Genomic DNA, 19,761 nt, shown 5'->3' with positions numbered 1-19,761 from the left:
TGACAGAACTTGAAATAAATGGGATTGAAGGGCTGGGTATGAACCTAGAGAAGGAATCCTGTGCTTGTAACTTTTCTGATGTTATCATTTCTGAGTCTCTATCCTCACACACCCGTCTTTGATTCAAATCCTCAATTTCCATTACTTTAGGAGATTCTGTTCTGATCCCTAGAGATTTTTCAGCCTGAAGCCTTTGCTCGTGAGTTAATACTGGAGGTTCCTCAAGTGGAGATGTTTGCTCTAAGATTAATTCTGCAAAATTCTCTTGAATATTTGCCCTTGGAGTTTGTTCCATAGGTTTTACCGTGTCTTGAAGATGTGGTCTTGGGAGAAAATTCAAACCATCCATTACTTTAATGCTAGATTTTGTGGCAACTCCTGTTGGTTCTATAGCCTGAGGATTTGGTCCTGGAGCCAGCTCTTCAGATTTTACAATCAGAAGCAGTGGTTTGGGAACCAATATAGTCTTTATAACTTGAAAGCCTGACAACTGTATTGTTTCTAAAATTTGATGTGTTGGTGCTGTAATTAATTTCCTTGATTGAACATTTTGTAACCAAAGTCTTGAAGCAAATTCTGACATTATCACATCGTGCAGTTTGGGAGTCAAATCAGTATGTTTTGACCCTTGAGAGGCTGGCCCTGGTATCATCACAGATTCTAGAACTTGAAGTGGCGGACCAGAGATAACTTCCACAGATTCGGAAACACTAGGGAGAGCGGCTGACTGAGAAACATGAAGCCGTGTCTTTGCGAATTCTGTCACTTGATTTAGTGGCGTTGGACTAATTGTTATAAAGTTTATCATTTGATCCAGTGATTCAATTGGAGTTATGTTTAAAGTTCCCATGCTTGCACCCTGGGGCTTTGTTAGCCTACTTGCTACCTCCCCTGGTTGCCATGACTCAAAAGTGAGCTCCTCACAGTCTGTATCTTCCACAACTTGACTCATTTGCTGGGTTGACAAATCTAAGGATTCTTCTATTTGCAGCCATGGCTTAGAGGTCAAATTTACAGATTCAGGAATCTGAGGTCCTTGCCCTGGTGTTATCCCTGAATCAGAATCTGGAACGTGATAGGATGGCCTTGATGGAGATTGTTCCCTTTGGGATCTTTTCCCAGAGCTCACCACCACAGGTCCTAAGTCTTGAGGACACGGCCTTGGAGATTTTTCTACATGTCCAGTCTCTCTATTTACTGGCTTTGAAGTCACACTAAGAAATTCTTTCCCTGGTCTTACCTCACAAGTTAGCATCCTTACTTCTGCAACATGATTCTTGAGGTCAGACTCTGTGGCTTGTTCCGTTGGTAACTCCTTGAAATCTTTAAATTGAGGCCACAAACAAGGCAGCAACTGCAGAGTTTCTGGGCTCCAGCAGCTTCTCTGTGGGGTTAGTTCTGAGGACTTTGAATCTGGATCACTTAGTGTTGGAGTCAGAGCAACAGATTCTGGTCCTTGAAGACCTAGCTGCTGAGGCCTCCCTAATAATTCTATGACTTGATCTATTGGGTTGGGGGTCAACCTCGTAGAGTTCTCTGTTGTTTCTGGGCTTTTATGTCCCAACCCTTTTGTCATTTCTGAAGATCCCGCATCTTGATAAACTGGTAGTAAAATAATATCCACCAATTTAGAGACTTGGTGCCTCATCTTCTCAGCATAGTCCTCCAACTGGTGCCCTGCTCTATATATCTCTTGAGAGGAGTCTATGGTTTGATCACATAGATGTGTTTGGGGATTTTGGTTCCCAGGTGTCACATTTTGAAGGAATGGTCTTGGTGATAACCCCACAGAGGTTCCAGTTTGTGGCAGAGACACCGATGGCAATTTCACATGGTTTACACTTTGCCACTTCGGCTCTGAAGTAAATTCCGTCGATTTCATGCATTGTTGCTGTGATTCCGGAATCAAATTTGAAAATTTGACACTAGACAGTGCTGGTCCTGCTAAGAAGTTTCCGGTGGACTCTGGGGTCGATGCCACTGGTTTCTCATTTAAAGGAAACTGTTGGCAATCCATGCTTTGCTGTTGGGAGCCTAGTCTCAGCTGCATAGGCTTTCTTTCATGAACACATGGCTTCGGTGCAAAGGAAGTCTTAGTACGTTGAGAACAGTGGCGTGGAGCGAACTCTAAAGGGTTCACACTTGGAGTCGGTGACCCTGGCTTCAACTTCACAGATTTAACTTTTTGAAAACAAGGTTCTGGTGGAAATTCCTTACTTCTCACGTCCTGCAGACTGCAGCCAGGTGTCACTTTTACAGAATTTGTCAAACAAAGCAATGGCTGGTTGCTCATCTCTGGAGACATTCTATCTTCAGGCAGTGGGGTTGGTGAAACTCCCACAGATTTCACACCATTTGACGGAGGCCTCAAAGTAAATGTGGGTTGTACAGTTTCCTGCCACGACCCAAGTTGGTTCTTCAAAAATGGGATCTCTTGAAACTCTGCCCCTACCATTAAGTGAGATGACATCATACCTTGAAAAGGTGGTCCAGAATTCAACAGAACAGATTTTGGACATTGAGATTCTGATCCAGGCATCAACTCAAAGGACTTCATGTTTTGCAACTGTGCCCGTGAACTAAGCTTCGATGGATTTATGCATTGTAATTTTAATCCTGGATTCAATTCAGGAAAATTCACACACTGTACCTGTGGCCCAGGGTTGTATTCCACAGGTGCTATATCTATAATATTTGACCCTGGAATTGATTCAAACTTCAGGTCTTGCACGTGTTGTCCTTTGTTAACTATTAAGGGCATCTCTTTTGAATTCCTGTCCCTGAGTTCGACTCAGAAAACTTCATACCTTGAAGTTTCGGGGCTTGTAAATGTGGCCCAGGGTTGTATCCAGTAGAATTTACAGACTGTGACTCTTGTCTTTGAGTACAGGCAGAAGAATCCACATCTTGCAAATGTGTTTTGGTATTGCACCAAACAGGATTTACACACATAATCTGTGGTGCTGGAAATGTTCTACCATCATTTATACCAAGAAGAAGTGGCTCAAGACTACACCTATTGGAATGTTCACACTGAGGGTTTTGCCCTGGAGTGCATGAGGAAGGATTTACACCTTGATAATGTGATTTAGGATTGCGCCCAGTAGAACCTACACACTGAATGCGTGGCCCTAGAATTGATGCCCATTGATTCACACCTTGCAAATGTGCTTCAGGATGGCACTCAGTGGAATTTACACTGGGAGGACTTGTCCCTGGGGTGCATGCAGAAGAATTCACACCCTGAGAACTTAGCCCTGGGGTACATATAGAATTCACACACTGAGGACTAGGCCCTGAGGTGCATACAGAAGAACTCATACACTGAGGACTCGGCCCTGGGGTGCATAGAGAAGAATTTACATCTGGCCAGTTTGGCTCATGGATACACCCAGTATAATCTACACCTTGCAATTTTGGTCCTAAAATGCATGCAGAAGAATTCATTCCATGTAAATGTGGCCCAGGATTGCACACAGATTTTATACATTGAGGGTCTGGCTCTGGGATGCAAGCAGAGGAATTTATATCTTGCAAATATGGCCCACGTTTACACCCACTGGTGTTTATATATTGAGAATTTGCATTGGGAGTGCATGCAGAATTCACATCTTCCAAGTGTGGTCCAAGGCAGAACACCTTAGATTTTATACCTTGAAGGTCTGGACCAGGGTGCAACTCAGACAATTCTACATTTTGTGTTCCGGTGTTGGATGCCATAACATTTTCACAGTGAATCTGTGGCCCTGCACTCGGGTCACAGGATGGCCTACCTTGCAGTGTAGGCTTACGCTTGAATTCCGGAGATGGCTCATCTGGAAACTTGGTTTCTGTGCGTCCCAAAAAAGGTATTATCTCTTGCAAATGTGGCCCAGGGTTGACGTCTAAAGACTGAGGACTTATTCTCAGGCCCAACTCAGAAGACATCACATCTTGCAACTGTTGCTCTGAATTGAATTCCATAGATTTCAGGTCTTGAAGCTTTGTACATAATTCTGATGACTTGATATGTTGTAAATGTGGCTCATCCCTGAACGATATTTGTTTTATTTTTTTGAAGTTGTTGCTTTTGACTTAATTTGTGAGACTTCCGATCTCGCTTCTGGTTTCTGGCATTGAGTTCAGAAGGCACCACTCTATAAACCTTTGAGTCCGAGGCCTGCTTAGAGAATCCCACAAACTGTGATTCTGAACCATGATTGATCCCTGTATCCTTCATTGTGTGGATATATGTGGGCTCAGACTTCACACCTTTCAACTTTGATACACAGTTGACTGACTCAGGTTTCATACCTTGAAGGTGTAATTCTGATGTTAACATAGTTAATTTCCTGTCCTGTAAATGAGCGGTTTCCAACTGCAAAGGTTCCCTGTCAAGTGCCTTACCAAATGTCCATTTTAAAGATTTTACATCTTGCCACAGTGGCTGATACACAAAGCCTATGGGTTTTTCTTTTTGAAGTTTGTCCTAGAAATCACTTTGGAAGACTTCATACCCTGTGAGCATAGGCCAGGACTGACCTCCATAGATCTTCCATATTGAAGCTTTGTCCCCAGAATTGACTGAGAATATTTCTCATCTTGTAACTGAGGGCCTGAGTTTAACTTCCCAGATTCCCCATTTGGGGGCTTGGACTCCACTGTCACACCTTGTAACTTTGGGCCTTGATTAAACTCTACAGACTCCTTAGCTAGGAGCCTTTTCCCTTGAGCCAACTCAGACGGCTTTTTATTTTGTGTCTGTGGTCCAGAATTGAGGTCTACTGCTGTCACACCTTGGGATTTTACCTGTGTTACCACCTCAGAAGATTTTATACTTGTAACATGTTGTCCCATAGAGTTCATACCTTGAAGTTTCATATCCATGATCAGCTCAGGATATTTCAAATCTTGTAAAGGGGGGCCTGAGTCCAGCTCTACAGATTTTGAACCTAAGAACATCTTCCTCGGGGTGAAATCATGTTTCTTACTTTGTAACTTTGAACTAGGTTTGTCTTCTACAGATTTCATACCATGAACACTCTTCCCTGTAATGACTTCAGATGTCATACCTTGTAAGTGTGGTCCAGGACCAAAGTCCACAGACATGACATCATGGACCTTTATACCCATGATTGTCCTTGAAGATTTCAGATCTTGTAACTGCGGGCCTGATTCCCAGTCTTCCATTTCCATTTCTTGAGGCTTTGTCCTCAGAAATGAGTTATATTTTATACCTTGCCACTGGGGCCCAGGTTTACAGCCTAGTTTGACACGTTGAGTTTTGGTACCCGAAGATAACTCAATACATGCTTTACCTTTCAACTGTGAGCTGCGACTTAACTTAGTACATTTCATATTTGGGGACTCTGTTTCAGGTGTCAAGTCAGAACATTTTGCACGTTGCCACTGGGACCCAGAGCTCTTCTCAGATTTCATACCTTGAGGCTTTGCCTGAAGTGCCAACTCAGAAGATTTTCCACATTTCAACTCTACATTGTTTTGTGATTGTGGCCTTTGGCTTATTGCTCCATATTTCACTTCTGAGGACTGTAACTCTTGTTTAAACACTGAAGGTGTCACAGTTTGAGGCTGTGTTCCTGGGGATGACCCTAAGGGATTCACTTCTTGAGGCTGTATTCCAGGGTTTAATCCAGGAGAGCTCCTGTCTTCTAAGCAAAACCTGGGTTTGAATGTCAATTTTATATTATTGATCTTTGACCTTAAGTTTGGGTCACATGCTTTCATAATTCTAAAACTGCGGCTCAGATTTAAAATCAGTAGTTTTGGACCTCTGAGACTGATGTTCCTGGGTTGACCCTGAAGGTTGTTTACCTTGTGACTTTGGCCTCGTAGTCAACTCATCGGATGTCTTCACATCTAGTTGTACTGAGGGTTTTAACTCTTTAGCTGTGACATCCTGAGGTGGTAACCTAAGATTCAGTGTAGATCTATTAACTTGATAGTCAGACAGTGGTATCCAAAGAACAGATTTTGTATTTTCAAGCTGTGGTCCCTGAAGCAATGCCACACTTTTCACACACTGAGACTGTAGCTCTGAGGTTGATGTGATGTTTTCCCCTTCTTGTAGCTCTGGTCCTGGGGACAACTCAGGGGTCTTCACACACTGTACTTGTGGCCCAAGGTTAAAATCCACGGATTTTTTTCCTTGAGGTTTTGGCCCTAGAGCCATGTCTGATGTCTTCACACCTTCCAGTTGTATGGATGGTTTCCGTTCTGTAGATTTGACACCTGGAGATGGTGGCTCATGATTTGATTCTATAAATGTCACACGGCGGAATTCAGGTCTTGGTAGCCACTGGATAGATCTTTCTACCTGTGTCTCTTTGTTTAGCTGATCAGTTTTGATCCCTTGAGGCTGTGGCTCGGAAGTTAAGTTCAAAGGTTTAGTTTTCTGCAGCCCTAGTGCTAACGCAGAGGTTTTTACTTGCTGTAACTGTGACTCAAGATGAAACTCTCCGGATTTTTCTCCTTGAATTTTTGACCTGACAGTCAATTCAGATGACCTCACACCTCTCCGTTGTGTAGACGGCTTCAATTCTGTAGGGCTGGCACTTTGAGACTGTAACCTAAAGTTTGACCCTATACATTTCTCCCTTTGAAACTCAGATACTGGTATCCACTGCACAGATTTTGTACTTGTACTTTCTGGTTCTGTATTTAGTGCCACAGTTCTCCCATCTTGAAGCAGTGGCTCTAACATTGGCTCCAAGTCTTTCACTTGGTACACTTGTGATTCTGGAGTCAATGGACAAGGTCTCATACTCGGCACCTGTGGCCCATATGGGCCCTCTTGAGCTTTTACATTATCAGGAGCCAATTTAAATGAGGGTGCATCTTTACATTGTAGTTTAGAGGTGAGCTCTATGGGTTTTCTACCTGCAGGTTTGGGTTCTTGATCTGACCCCATAGACAACATTTCTTCTGACTCCAACTGTTTGTTCAGGTGGCCGAACATCCCACCTTTCCACTCTGCTGAGCTTATGTGGTCATCCTGTCCGGGCTCAAGAGTTAAATCCATGGGTGCCCTTCCTTGATACTGTTGCGTTGAGACTAAATCCATGAATTTTACTCCTTGGATCCCTTGTTTTTTGGCTCTATTCACAGGTTTTAGACTTTGCTGCTTCAGACATGAGATAATCACACGTTTGCTATCTTGTGTTTGTGGCCGTGAAGTCAGTTCCTTGGGTTTTATATCTTGTAGATGAGGCCCTTGCAACACCTCCATAGGCTTGTTTTGAAATAGCATCCCTGGTACAAAAGTCATGGGACTCTCCCCTTGCTTCTTTGGTTCAAGTTCTAAGTGCATTGCATTTACATCTTGAACACGTGCATCACTGGCCAACCCCACAGTTATCAAATCTTGAATTCTTGAACCTGGAATCAGCTTTACAGATTTCATACCATCTAACTGGGAACTACTTGGGGATATCACTGTAGATTTTATCCTCTCTAGACATTGTCCTAGAGTTAAGACTGCAGATTTCCTGTCTTCTAACTGTGGTTCTGAAGGGGGTAACTCATATTTTAAACCTTTCAAATTGGAGCCCGGAGGCAGCTCCTCACGTTCCTTATCTCCTGCTTGTATCCCCGGGGTTGACAGCATAGACATGATTTTCCCCAGCTCTGACTTTGACCTTAACTCCATAGATTTCCTGTCTTCCAAATGATTCCCTGGCGTTAACTCTTCTTGGTTTGAGGCTGTGATCTTCTCTACAGGTTTTATATGTTCCAAATGCTGTCTGTGGATCAATGTAGAAGATTCTACACCTTGTGCCTGTGTTCTTCTGATCATCTCAGAATGATCTGCACCTGCCAAGTGTTTCCCAGGAGTCAGTTTCTTTGATTCTGCTTTTGGTATCTGTGGTTCAGATGCTAGTTTATAAGACATTTTGCCTTCAAAGTTTGGTACTTGATTCCTTGTGACATATTTTATATCTTTAAAGAGTGGTTCTTGTACTATTAACTCTGGCTTCATCCCTTGCCTCTCTGACTGTGTGGTCAACTCAAATATTTTTACACACTCTAACTGTGGCCCTGAGTTTAACTCTGAAATCTTCACACCTTGAGGTTGAGTTCCTGGAATTACATCAAAAAATTTGACATCCTGCAGCCATGGCCCCGAATTAAAACTCACCTGCCTTGTTTCTTGTAGCCCTGGAGTCGCCCCTGCTGATTTGTGATCATGTATCCCTAACTCTGGAGTCATAGGACTCATACCATGAGACAATGATCCTGGGGTTTGCTCCCCAAATCTGACCCCTGGTAGTTTCGGCCTAGAAGCCAACTCAGAAAATTTGGTATCTTGGTGCCACAGTCCTGGATTGACCTGCTTAGCTATCACTCTTGGATGTTGTGGTTCAGAGGCTGGGATTGGGCGTTTCATGCTGCAAAACTCTGATACTTCCGGAGGCAACACAAGCTTCTTATCTTCAACCTGTGTCTCTTGGCTTAATGGCAAAAACGATTCTGGCATCAATCCCTGAGGCTTCCTGTCTTGAAGCTGAACACCTGGCATGAAGGTTACACATTTGAAACCTTGGTGTTTGGGCTCTGGGATGGCATCAGAGAATCTCACATGTTGCAAGCATGGTCTTATGTTTACGTCTACCGGCTTACCAGGTTGTGGTTGTGGTTGTGGCTGTGGTTCTGGAAGCTTTGGCTCCAGGATAAAATCTGATGATGTGGTTTCTGGCCCCAGGAAACATGATATTTCATCATGAGATTTCACACCATAATGTGGGGGCCTGAGATGAAATTTACTGGGGTTTCCCCTTGAAGAAGTAGCCCTTGATAAAACACTGGAAACTGGACACTTTGCAATTTTGGCCCTGGAATCAATTCTGATTTGACACTTAGCTGCTCTGGGCCTAGATTGAAATCCACAGATTTCACATTTGGGGGCTGTGTTCCCTCAATCCGTTCCTTCGGTGATAAACTTTGTAGACATGGCTCTGGTTTTGTCTTTTCAGGATCTACCTCTCCTGCAGATAACGGTTGTATTACACTTACAGAGTTCTCATTTTGCAACTGTGATTCTCTATCCATTTGCCTAGACTTTACTTCGTGGAGCTGTGGCTTTGGGGTCACATCTTTAATATGTGGTTTGGGTCCTATAGCTAGTTCTGTAGGTTCTACAACTTGTAAGGGTAGTTCGGTGATTACTTCTGCAGACTTCAAATTTTGGGCAAAGGACTCTGATTTCTCACCTTGCACTCCTGATTCTAGACTAAACTCCAGAGATCTCACTTCTGAATATAGGTCTATGATGGTTCCCTGGGTATCATCGACTTTAGAGAATGTCAATCTGAAGGTCTCTGTGTCTTCATATTCTCCTTTCAGAGTTATTTCCGATGGGTTAGTAACTTCTGCACATGGTTCTAGAGTCACCTGAACAAACTTCACATCTGGGGGCTGTGGCTCTGGGGCCACCACTCCTGAGGTCATAGTTTGCACTTCTGAATCTAGTAGCAAATCCAGAGTATCTTTAATTGCACTTCCTGATTCTGGAGTCTCTTCCATCCCTTTTACAACTTGGGTCCCAGGTTCAAGAGTATCTTGGAGTGGTGGTGAGCTCATCTCCACAGATTCTGAGGTCTGGCTCAATGGTGCTGGAGTCATCCCTAATGATGATTGTGGCAACGGAGCAGATTCTTCCACCTGCTGGCAAGGTTCAGAGGTCACTCTTGCTTCTGAGGTTGGATGCTGTAGGGTCAGTCCTTCAGGTTCTAGGAAATGATAACTTGGTTTGGGGGTCGCTTCTAAAGATTTTGTTGCATCAAAGTGTGTGCTTGGGATCAGTTCACCAACTTCCATGCTCTCCACCAGTGCCTCAGGAATTAGACTCCTACCTTCTACCAATGGAGTGTTTGTATCCTCAAGCAATGGTACATGGGCTATCTTATCAGAGCCGGTACTTTGTGAACATGGTTCTGAGGCCAAGTCCACAGATTTTACATCTTCAAGTGATGGTCTTGGAGTCAACTCCACCATCTTTATATCTCCTTGTAACTCCTGTGATAGGCCTGAAAGAGCTTCTTCCATTCCTTGAGATTGAGAATCGGGGATCCAATGTACTGATATATTGCTGTGCAACTGTGGACCTGCGGCCAACCCAGCAGACTTTTTGATTTGGTGTTGTGGTTCAATTGTCAGTTGGCCAGATTTCACATTTCGAAACTGAGACTCAGGGGCCGATGGCACAGATGTCTCACTTTGCAGTTGTGGTCTGGGGGTTAATTCCTCATATTGTGAATTCTGCTGATGCAGTTCTGGGGCCAAATCTATACATATCACTGTTGAGGTTGGTGGTCCATATTTTTCCATTTCTGGGACTAAATCTGTGGTTATGTCCACAGATTTCATACTTTGCAATCTTGGATCTGGGATTAGGTGCTCAGATTTTACATTCTGTAGTTCTGGGGGAAAGTCCATTGAATCCCTAACCTTAGGCTGTGGGATTGTGCTCCCCCCGAAATATTCCATTTCCTGAAGCAGTGGTATGACTGGCACTACTTCAGCTTCTGGAACTTGATGCTTTTGGCCCCTTCCTATAGGTACTGCACCTTGATCTGGTGGTGCTGGGATTGCTCTCATGGGTTCCAATATTTGGTACTGTGACTTTGGAGTCAATGACACACACTCTGTGCCTTGAGGTTGTGGCGTAGTCCCCACGGAGTCAACTTGACCCTGTAACCCAGAAGTCAATTGCAGAGACTCTTTAGTTTGAGGCTCTACAATTTGTAGTGGTGTGATCATTCCCGTCGGAGATGCCTGGACTGGCGGGGTCACCTTTAGAGCATGCAGGGACTGACATGACGGTTGTAGGTCATCAGTCATTCCTGATGGTTCCAGTACTTTAGATGGTGGCTGTGGAGGTACGCTTCTAGATTCTACTGTTCCTGCTGGGACAGTAGTAGTCGGAACATCTGGTTGAGCTGACACTGGGGTCCAATTTTCAGCTGGAGGCTGTGAGCCTGGGATCAAAGCCCTAGATTTAGTAATGTGTGGCTGTCCTAGTGGAAATATCTGCATGAAATCCATGGCTTGTTTTGCCACTGGAGACACTTTTGTATCTTCAGTGGCTTCAGGCAGTGCACTTGAGCTAATTTCCATTGCATTTTGATGTACTGGACTGGGAGTAATCCTGATGTGTTTTGAGGCTTGATTCTGTGACCCCAAGGTCATGGTCAGTGTTCCCATGTCTTTATGCTGAGGCTGGGGAATCATTTCCACAGCTTCCACAACTGTCTGCTGTGGCCCTCGACTCATACTTCCTGGTCTTATGGCTTGATAGTTATGCACTGTATCCATCTTCACTGATTCCATGACTTGGTATTGTGGCTGTGGGGCTACTCCTACTGGTTCTATGCCATGTGGACTTAATTTGTCAATCATCTCCATGGAATCCGTGACGTGAAACAATGCCACAGGAGTTACCTCCAGGTTATCTGTGACTTGACTCAGTCCTGAGGCCATGCTCTTTAATTCCGTGCTTTGATGCCGATGATGGGTTACTTTTAGTGGTTCAATTACTTGATTCGATGGCTGAGGAGTTATCCTCACTGTTTCTGCTTGATTTGGCGGCTCTGGGGAAAACCCCACAGAGTCTATCAGCTCCGACTGTGACTCTGGGATTATTCCCATTAAGTCCATAACCTGAAGCAATGCCAATGGAGTGACCTTTATGCTGCCAGTGGCTGAACGTGGTGTCTTGGGTGTCAGCTCCACGTTAGTTAGTTGAGCCTTATGTGTCTGTACCCTTTTTTCTGGAAGACCTATGACCCTCTGCTCTATATTCGGCTCTAACACATGCTTTGAATCCTTTTTCACTAAAGCTTGTTCTTCCTGAATTATGTTAACTCCTAAATTTCTGGGAGATGGTGTGCCCGTTGATATAACTAAAGGATTATGTCTAAGTTCTTGGCGGTCATCCTCGGGTTGTGACTGCCTGTTTGAGGGAAATGGCTGTGAAATGATTGCTTCCGTCCTATGGACTTCAGAATTCACCCCAATGTTCACGTGGAGATGAAATGATGGAGGATCTGGAGATGTGTTGGTATTTTGCTCAACACTCTGAGGGATGAGTGCAGGTAACTGAGTTTTCGGGAGCTCTTCTTCAGGGACTCCTTGTACATCCATCAAATGATTGAGTATGTTCCAGGATTTCTTCACAGGCAGAGGCACCACTTGTTGTCCCAAAGTAGAAACCTTATCTTTTGTTTTCTCTTGTTCGCAAGGATCTAAGGATTCTAAAATAGAGCTCATAAAGGAAGTTTGAGCTTGTAAGGGATGAAGAACTGCCAAATTCGGAGAAAGATCTGATTTCTCAGGATATATCAGCTGAGAAGTAGGCAGGGATGTGCCAGGGCTCCTGGGCATAGATGCTTCCTTTTGGGAGGAAACAGGTCCACTATCGCTCTGGAATTGCCAAGCTGTCCCTTCAGGAAACATTGGAAGATAAGACAGGCTCGAGCTGTTGTTGGATGATGCAGAGGACATGCTGTACCGTAGAAGGCTTTCCCTTTTGACAGTAACAGCTGGGTGGGACAATCTCCTGAACCACAGTGTCAGAGTCGGAGGAAGAAGTCACATCTCGGGATTCTAAAACATTCAGCTCCATAAGTGTTGATCTGAGAAACAAAGAGAAATGTTTTCATTTTCTTTGGAATCAGTAGGGGAAGTTAGAGAGAGGGGAGGGAGTGGTTATTTCAAATCCAAAATATTTTTAGTCTAAGCAAGAGAAGGAAAAGAGGGGTTGCATCCACAAACATCAATTATTTATGTCAAGAATTCCTCCACCAAGAGCAAAGTAGACGTCCATCAGTAGAGTGCATGCTATACAAATAGAGAAGCTGAGTTCCATCCCTAGAACCCACAGGAAAATAAAAGAACACAGTGCCCCAGTGCTGGGCAAGCAGAGACAAGTAGATACCCTGGGACTCACTGGACAGCCAAGGCTGATCAGTGAGTCCCAGGGAGTGACTCTATCTCACAACACAAGGTGGATGGCTCCCAGAAATGACACCCAAGTTTTACACACACACACACACACACACACACACACACACACGCACACCTGTGCTTGGCATGACCTGAGTTTGAGCCCTAAGACTCACATGTTGGAAGGAGAGAACTGACTCCTGTGGCTTGTCCTCTGACCATCACATACATGATGTGGCACCTATGTGCACACATGCAAAAAATACAAATGAATAAAATATATACATATATTTACACAGTGAGGCCTAGAGAAATAGCCCAGAGGATAAGAGCAGTGACTTAGTGACTGCTCTTCCAGGGGACCCAAGTTTGAATCCCAACACACACATGGTAGGCCACAAACATCTGTAACTCCAGTACCAGGGGATCATATACCCTCTTGTGATCTCTCTGGGCACCAGGCATGCATGTGGTACACATACTTACCTGCGGGAAAAATATCCATACAGATCAAACATAAAACATATAAAGCTCACAAAAGAGTTCTCCACTGCTCCTCAAACTAACTTTTTTCCTTTACATCCTTCCTTTACTTTCTTTCCTTCCTTCCTTCTCTTCTTCTTCTTCTTCTTCTTCTTCCCCCCATCTCTCTCTCCCCCCGCCCCCATTCAGCCCCCTGCCTTGTGACTCTGTTTCCTGACCTTGCATTATCCAGATGTTGGAAGATCTGTCGAAGACTCCTGTCTATTGACCAGAGTACATATTCCTGGGTCCCTTCGGTAGGAAGTCCTGAAATACTGGACACAGCAGAGTATGTCAGTGGAACTGAAGTGACATTGCAGTAGGAATAGAAAGATAATTTAGGAAGGAGGCAATTGCTCTCAGAGTAAATGAAGTCAGAGTGCCAGGTATTTTACGTACAGCATTCACAATGAAGATGGTGTCACGGGTAGGAATTCTATTGCTGTCATGAACCCCAATGAACATAAACAAGTTGTGGGGACAGGGTTTGTTTCAGCTTACAACACTCAGGTCATACTCCATTGCTGAGGGAAGTCAGGGTAGAAACTCAGGGCAAGATGGATCCAAGAGGCAGGAGCTGATCCAGAGGCCATGGAGCTGCTTACTGGCTTGCTTTCATGGTTTGCTCACCCTGCCTTCTTGTACCCCCTGAGACCACTAGCTCATGCGTGGTACCACCCACAGTGAGCTGGACCTTCCCACATCAATCATCAATTAACAGAATGCAGCCAGGCATGGTGGCACATGTCTTTAATCCCAGCAATCGGGAGGTAGAGACAGGTGAGTTCAAGGCCAGCCTGGTCTACAGAGCGAGTTCCAGGACAGCCAGGGTTATACGTTGAAAAAAAAAAAAGAAAAAAAGAAAAAAAAGAATGAAAATATACCATGGTGATATTTTATTTGTATTAGAATGTTATTTGTATGTTAATAAATAAAGTTGCCCGGGAGTCAGAGCTCTTAGCAAGCCATAGGAAAGCCAGACAGTGGTGGTGTATGCTTGTAATCACAGCACTTGGTAGGCAGAGCTAGGTAAGTCTCTTTGTGTTCAGGGATACAGCCAGCATTGGATACACACGCCTTTAATCTCAATACCAACCATAGAAGACCTGGAGGTCTGTACAGACAGGCAGTGACGAGGCGGTCATGTGGTTGAGTTTACAACCAATGAGAAGGCAGAGCATAAAGTCTATATAAAGACTTTAACACAGGAAGTAGCTCTCTTTCGGAGAGGTAGGACCACCACAGGAGGACGGGTAAGGTTTTTGCTCTTAGCTCTGACTTCTTGGCTTTCTTCTTTGCATTGGTTCTGTGTTTCTTATTTAATAAGACGGTTGGTTACATCTACAATGTACCACAGGCTTGACCACAGGGCAATCTGGGGGGGCAATTAAGGTTTCCTCTTCCAAAATGATGGCAGTTTGTATCAAGTTGACAGGAAACTAGTCAGCATGGGTATTTGTCACAGGACAGTCTGTAGATAGACTCTGTTTATCATGTCAGATCAGCTACACTGACGTTCATCTCTGTTTCTTCCAACCGTGAAACTGTAACAGGAGCCAAGAAACTGTTAGCATAGTGACTCCTGACGTCATCTAACAGAACCCCCTTCATTTAACAATTAGGGGAGAAAAGATGAAGTCACACCCATCGTGAAGCTGATGAGTGGTACAGCACAGCTATCGAGTTTTGTTTTGCTTTTTAAGCATACTATCCTGTCTTCGTCATGTACTAGAAGTGACCCAGGAGAAGCCCGGACTGGGAACGCAGCGCTGGGGGAACACAGAGATCCCGATACATCTTCCCCTTCAAAGATGTCTGTCCCACATCCACATCTGTGGTAGAGGAATAAAGGTAATGGACCTCCTGCACCAAACTCTTGGTAGTTCATCTTTGTCCATTCTCCTCTCCCATACTTTGGGCTCTACATGAAGATGTAGGGACAGAGAAGCCCGAGGAATGGAAACAATGGAGGATGGAGCTGTCTGACTGACTTTGGAAGGAAAGATGTCAGAGAGATGGGCGTACTCTCCAGGCACACCCTCTTTTTCAACTTTCTTCCACTTCAAGTGGAAAGAGTCCTAAAGCAGGTCCACAGTTGATCAGTCATCAGCCTTGAGCTGACCCATAAGGATAGAATCATTCTTACCTCTGAGTTTCCGGATCTGTGTTAGAGATCTGTTTTGTTGCTTGGAAGTCTAGAAAGACACAAAGAGAAACTAAGTCAGGGTTACGTTCTAGTTTGGGGATTTTATTGACAACACATCTCATCTTATCTAGGGGATAGCAATATGTTTTATCAGTTGTCATCTGCAAACATATCATTAGTTACCATCTCATTTATTTAGTTGTGAATAATGGATTACATATCCTAAGGGACCAGCAAGATGGCTCTGTGGGCACAGGTGTTTGACACCAATCCCGATGACATGAGTCCCATCTCTGGAGCCCACATAGTAAAAGGAGAAAAGCAATTTGCACAAGTTGTGCTCACCTCCACGTGCATGCCATTTGTCCATGCGTGCACCCACATGCAAATTAGTAAGTGATTAAACAAACCTAAGTCCTAGATTATTATGTGTAGTCCTGAGAGTCTAGAGGTAAATATGAGTCCTGTGCTCTAGAGACTTGCATTAGTAAGGAAAACAGTCAACTAAACAGGTAAGATGCCATGTGGGAGCCAGCAAAATGGCTCAGTGGCTGAAGGCACCTGTTGCCAAGCGTTGGCAACCTATGTTCAATCCCTGTGGCCAGTATGGTAGATGAAAAGAACTGACTTGTTTAAAATAACCCTGGACTTGAATTATAACCTGTTTTTATGTTCAAGCTATCTGTGTATTATTTCTCCTGCAGTTGTACATAAAATGTCTTTACATTAAAGCCAGGCGGCGCACACCTTTAATCCCAGCACTCGGGAGGCAGAGCCAGGTGGATCTCTGTGAGTTCGAGGCCAGCCTGGACTACCAAGTGAGTTCCAGGAAAGGCGCAAAGCTACACAGAGAAACCCTGTCTCGAAAAACCAAAAAAAAAAAAAAAATCTTTACATTAAAAAAAGGACAAATACTACAGAATTGTATTACATCAGATATATAGAATATACAAATTCATAGAGACAGAAAGATTAGATGTTATCTCAAGATGGAGAAGAAAGGAATATAGAGCAATGATTTCCTAAGTACAGAATCTCTGTTTTATGTGATGGAAAAGTCCCACAAATGGACAGTAGTGTCAGGACATAATATCATGAATGTAATAAATCAATACAATTAATGTAATTAATGAATATCATAAATGCAGTTATTGAATGAATACTGCAAATGTAATCAATGAATACCACAAATGTAATTAATATCATGAGTGTAATTAATGAATACCATGAATGTAAATAATAAGTAAATAAGTAAATAAATGAAAAGAAAGGTCTGCGAATTGCCAAAAGTAACCACAAACAGAAGTGTAAGGGAGAAATTTACTGGACCAAAAATTAAGACATACCGTAAAACAAGTTCATAAGAACAGGAGCAGGCAGGTAGAATTTAAAAACAAAAAAGTTCTGAAATAATCAGGAGGCAGAGGCTGAAGAATTTCTCTGTGTTTGAGGACAGCCTCATCTAAATAGTGAGTTCCAAGACAGCCAGGGTTATATAGAGAAACCTGTCTCAAAACAAACAAACAAAAAACCCTAAACCCAGCTCTGAAATAAATTCACTTACATATGGCAGCTTAATTGAAGAGAGCTCCACATAGTGACAAGAAATGATTCCATAGCTGTGATAAGTGCTGTCAACTTGCGAAAATCTAGAATCATGTGGACCTGTGCCTCTTAGCATGCCCATGGGGAACCGTCTTGATAACCATACCTGGGGCGCCACTGTGGTGGCGCCATTCTCTGACTGGGATCCTAGATTGTGTCAGTGGGGAAAGAGAAGTGAGCTACAGTTTGGACTCATCACTCATCTCCGCTTCTTTACTGCAGATGCAACGTGACTCGCTAGCCTAAGCCCCTGCAATTGTGACCTCCTCTACCACGATGGACCAATGGACCATAACCTTGGGTGATGGTGAGCTGAAGTGAACCCTTGCCCCGTTAAGGCTCTTTTGTTAGGGCATTCTGTCACAGCGACAGAATAGAAACTAAGACAGTGGCAAACAGTGAGAAAAATAAAAGTGGATCATTTCTCAATATGGGATTCAGAGATGGGCTCTAAGTGGGTTGAGAATTCAAATGTTGAGGGGCTGGAGAGACGGTTCAACCGCTTAGAGCAGGGGCTACACTTACAGAGGACCCAGGTTTGGTTCCCAGCACCCACATGGTGGCTTATAACTTCAACTCCAGTTTCAGAGGATCTGATCTCTTATGACCCCTGGAAGTACCAGGCAACATGTGGTGCACATGTACACTTACTTGCAGGCAAAATCCTCATATACATAAAATACAAAAAAAAAAAATCTCAATTTGTATGAAAGAATTCAAGTGTGAAAAGTAATGTGAATTTTTTGTTGTTGTTTTTCATTTTTCAAGATAGGAGGGTTTCTCTGTGTAAATCTGACTCCCCTGGAACAACTCTGTAGACCAGGATGGCCTCAAACTCAGAGATCTGCCTGCCTCTGCTTCCTGAGTGCTGGGATTAAAGGCGCGCACCACCTCCTCACCACCCCATCCCCCCACTCCTGGCTAGTAATGTGAATTTTAAAGTATTCAAATGTGAAAGACTAGAACAAAGAAAATAAATCGATTAAAAAATTCTGGGGTTGGGGATTTAGCTCAGTGGTAAAGCGCTTGACTAGCAAGCGCAAGGCCCTGGGTTTGGTCCTCACCTCTGGGAAAAAAAAAATTCCTACCACCTTGGACAATGAACTAATTAAAGAAAACTTTTTAAAAACTCTAATAGCTAAAATAGATCTTAACTTTCTCATCATACACATGAAAAAAGTCTGAAGTGAAAAATGTATTAACTAGCTTGATTTAATTATTATACAATGCAAAAAGCAAAACATATTACGCTTCATAAAGATGTATTTGTTAATAACATTATTTATTTTTATGTATATGAATGTTTACTTGTATGAAAGTGAACCACATGTATGCCTGGTGCCCCTCTGAGTCCAGAAGATGGTGTCAGATCCCCTGGAACTAGAGTTACAACAGATGGTTGTGGCATACCGTGTGGATTCTGGGAATCAAACCTGGGTCCTCTGCAAGAGCAGCAAGTGCTCTTAACCACTAAACAATCTCGCCAATTAGTATCATTTTAATCCAGCAGAAGACGCCCCCCCATGCTCATTTACAAGTTCTAAGTGACAGATTTACCACTTATTCCTAGGCCCTGGGGCCTGCCAGCAAACTTGGCTTCACACGGAAAAGTACAAGGCCTGAAGGGGAGTCCCCAGAAACCTTTAGCCACAGGCTGCTTGTGTGGTTCCCAGTCTCTATTAGTTACTCCTAATGCTGTCCCAAAAGCAGGCTGAGGAAGGAACGGTTTAACTTGGCTCACAGTCTGAGGGTGCAGAGCATCATGGTGGAGAAGGCAGGTGTTAGCTGGTCACATTCCAGTCACAGTCAGAGAGAGATGACTGGTGGTATTCACTGGGCTCACTTCCTCAATTTCATTCGAGACCACAGCCCATGGAGCCATGCTGCCCACATTTTGACTGGGTCTTCCCACCTTAGTTAACACAGTCTCTAAACTCCCTCACAGGCATGCCTGCAAGTTTGTCTCGTAGAAGACTGGAGATAGCATCGTGTTCACATGATCTGAGTGGTCCTCCAAACACCCTCAAACCATGAATTTTAAAGTGTTTCTGAATTGATGGTGCCATCATTAAAGGCAGATGAAATGCTTTGAGTGAATTCCTAGACTTCCAAACCCACTGTAAAGCCAGGTTGTGGTGGCTCATGCCTGTAAACTCTCCACTCTGGAGGCTGACATAAAAGAATTACCATGAGCCAGGCGGTGGTGGCGCATGCCTTTAATCCCAGCACTGGGGAGGCAGAACCAGGTGGATCTCTGTGAGTTCAAGGCCAGCCTGGTCTACCAAGTGAGTCCCAGGAAAGGCGCAAAGCTACACGCAGAAACCCTGTCTCGAAAAACCAAAAAAAAAAAAAAAAAAAAAGAATTACCATGAGTTTGAGGACATATTAGGATGTCTAGTAAGTTCCCAGCTATCCTGGGCTACAGAATGAAACCCCATTCCCAAACAGAACATCTGAACTTGGGTGGCAAATGCCTTTAATCCCAGTGATGTATATGAAATGTCTATGAAAAAAAAATCTCTCCTATTCAATTGAAATTTCCGTGT

General features: G+C 43.7%; 1 protein-coding gene and 1 long non-coding RNA gene across 7 annotated transcripts in view; one reads left to right on the top strand and one right to left on the bottom strand.

Annotated features, from left to right (window-relative positions):
• Positions 1 to 15,080, bottom strand: part of LOC128115454 (uncharacterized protein C2orf16-like) — a 54,215-nt gene extending 39,135 nt beyond the window's left edge. For all 3 annotated transcript variants that reach the window (XM_052746149.1, XM_052746150.1, XM_052746151.1), the window contains exon 1: positions 7,328 to 15,080. Coding sequence is in view for 1 of the 3 variants with exons in the window: in XM_052746150.1 (XP_052602110.1) it covers positions 7,328 to 8,518 (1,191 nt within the window). In the remaining 2 variants the exon portion in view is untranslated. The remainder of the gene's footprint in view (positions 1 to 7,327) is intronic.
• The window catches only part of LOC128115462 (uncharacterized), a 44,859-nt gene that overhangs the window by 8,484 nt on the left and 16,614 nt on the right, over positions 1 to 19,761 (top strand). For 2 of the 4 annotated variants that reach the window (XR_008220156.1, XR_008220159.1), the window contains exons 3-4: positions 15,197 to 15,315; positions 17,438 to 17,522. This is a non-coding gene — a long non-coding RNA (uncharacterized LOC128115462). Of the gene's footprint in view, positions 1 to 15,086; positions 15,316 to 17,437; positions 17,523 to 19,761 lie in introns of all 4 variants that reach the window. The other 2 variants (XR_008220158.1, XR_008220157.1) reach the window with 2 other exon arrangements.

This window comes from Peromyscus californicus, unplaced genomic scaffold (assembly GCF_007827085.1).
Source record: "Peromyscus californicus insignis strain IS unplaced genomic scaffold, ASM782708v3 Scaffold_1__1_contigs__length_55948999, whole genome shotgun sequence".
Classification (NCBI taxonomy): domain Eukaryota; kingdom Metazoa; phylum Chordata; class Mammalia; order Rodentia; family Cricetidae; genus Peromyscus; species Peromyscus californicus.
This window is presented reverse-complemented; position numbering and strand designations above follow the sequence as displayed.